At 39.1% G+C, this 2,018-nt stretch overlaps 1 protein-coding gene across 1 annotated transcript; it reads left to right on the top strand.

Annotated features, from left to right (window-relative positions):
- Window positions 1–392: 392 nt before the first annotated feature.
- Window positions 393–1,709, top strand: LOC149227162 (uncharacterized). The gene is made up of 2 exons (XM_089375437.1): window positions 393–731; window positions 817–1,709. Exons 1-2 carry the CDS (start codon window positions 618–620, stop codon window positions 1,402–1,404), a joined length of 702 nt encoding a protein of 233 aa, XP_089231563.1. The 5' UTR covers window positions 393–617; the 3' UTR covers window positions 1,405–1,709.
- The last annotated feature ends 309 nt before the right edge of the window (window positions 1,710–2,018 follow it).

Genomic DNA, 2,018 nt, shown 5'->3' with positions numbered 1-2,018 from the left:
AAAAATAACATTAATGAATATTAGTGGCCAACATTTTAAATAGAAAGAGGTATTAAGAGAGGTAGCCTTGCATTGAAATATATAACAATAAAATGAATTTTAGGTGGAAACTTTGCTTTATGTTTGAAAATATAGATGTAATTTATTAAAAATGTTTCTATAAGTAAAAGGAAAAAACAATTAAAAAATGTTTAAGTAATCCCAAAGGAAACCACCGAATTTACAGGTATGCTTCACAACAAAGTACAGCTCCTAGTTTAGTAAGGTATATACGCTTCAACGCACCAAACCGAAATTAAGAAGTTTCCTTTATAGCAATTTAAAATAAATTGATATAAAGATTTCGTGAGTGCGGTGACTTTGCTTGTGGAGCATTTCAGCGACCCAGAACGAATCTCGCTTTGAATACTCAATCAGCAAAGAACGGCCTAAAAATGAGCCGGTGACCTCCCTGGCCGACCAGGGGCGGTGAGCATTTCTAGGTGCTCTTGTCTTCCCCTGTCTATATAAGCAGCCATAACAATCCATTTTCTACCATCTAAACGTTATTTTCTCGAGATCTCGTTTCCTGTATCATTATCTTTTGTAGTTTTTGAGCATTTTGGCAATTTAAGCAAATGGCTTCAGCTGAGACAACTGCAAAGCCTGTAGTTAACAATGTTGATAAAGAAAAGAAGCCGAGGTCTTCCAAGGGATCGAAACCCTCACCTTCTCATCCTACATATCTTCAGGTTTCAATTCTTGGCCTCTGAATTGTTTTTTTTCACATTGTATTTAGAAATCAGGGGTTTCATTTTTTTCATTTTTATTTCGCAGATGATCACGGAAGCGATTACTTCTTTGAATGAGAGTACCGGTTCTAGCCAGTATGCTATAGCAGCCTATATCGGCAACAAGTACCAGTCCCAACTCCCTGCCAATTTCAAGAAGCTGCTAACAGTTCAGCTGAGAAATCTTGCCAGATCTGGCAAGCTCACCAAGGTCAAGAACTCTTTCAAGCTTTCAGAGGAGTTGAAAAAGCCGGTAAAGCCGAAGGCTGTGAAGCCAAAAGCCCTGGTCAATAAGCCTGCAGCTAAGTCCAAGGCGGTGCCCGGGCTCAAGAAGGTCTCGAGGCCTGCTAAAGCCCCTGCCAAAGTAACCGAGGTTCTTAAGGTCTCTACGCCGAAGCCTGCTAAAGCCCCTGCCAAAGTAACCGAGGTTCCTAAGGTCTCTACGCCGAAGCCTGCAACGTCCACTGAAAAGTTAGAGAAGGCAGCGGCACCTGTTAAGAAGGGGGCAACTGTAGAGAAAGAAGCTCCAGCCAAGAAGCTTGCTGTCGCCAAGAAACCTGCCAAGGCTGTAAAGAGGGGGGCTCCTCCTAAGCCCGAGAAAGCGGTGCCTGCTGCAAAGAAGGCCAAGAAATGAGATCGAGATTTCTAAATGTAAATTAATGTGATATTGGACCTCTTGTATGGCCTGCTGTTGCCATAGATGTCCAACAGGGGGAATGACATCTATGGCAACAGTAGGGGGGAATCAGTGGTCATGTAAATTCAGGGTTTAACTTCTTCTCTGGATTATAATTCTTTCTGGTCTTAATTAAAAATTGACAGAAGAAACAGCAAAGGGTTGATGTATTTAGTTGAGTTGAATTATCAGTCAAGTCAAGACCGATGTGATGATTTATCTACGCTTTATCACCTGTTATATAAAGAATTATAATTTCTGTATTAATTCCGCAATAATCATCGGGCAAAGGGACGTTTGTTGAGAAAAACTATTGTATACTTTTTCACATTCATTGGAAAATTGGGTCATGTGAAACATTTAAAATGATTGTAGATTGTTGTTGCCCTCTGGAAAATTTGTTTAAGACAATTCGTTTTGATGAATTTTTTTTTTTAAATAGAAATTATGACATTGACGTGAAAAGAAAGAAAGGTGATGTAATTTATCGGGCATGGGATAAGAAAGTTTTAGGGATTTTCTAAAATTGAGATCAACATGTTTTATAAAATTGATATCAACATGTTTTATAA

Source organism: Pinus tabuliformis, chromosome J, assembly GCF_031772625.1.
Source record: "Pinus tabuliformis cultivar Carrire ecotype Pingquan chromosome J, CPIR1, whole genome shotgun sequence".
In the NCBI taxonomy this organism is placed as follows: domain Eukaryota; kingdom Viridiplantae; phylum Streptophyta; class Pinopsida; order Pinales; family Pinaceae; genus Pinus; species Pinus tabuliformis.
This window is presented reverse-complemented; position numbering and strand designations above follow the sequence as displayed.

Bases quoted from the DNA above. Each gene is read 5' to 3' on its own strand.
- LOC149227162 (XM_089375437.1), top strand. From the start codon at position 618: ATGGCTTCAGCTGAGACAACTGCAAAGCCTGTAGTTAACAATGTTGAT. The intron at 732-816 runs GTTTCAATTCTT...TTTATTTCGCAG, and splicing joins CTCATCCTACATATCTTCAG to ATGATCACGGAAGCGATTAC.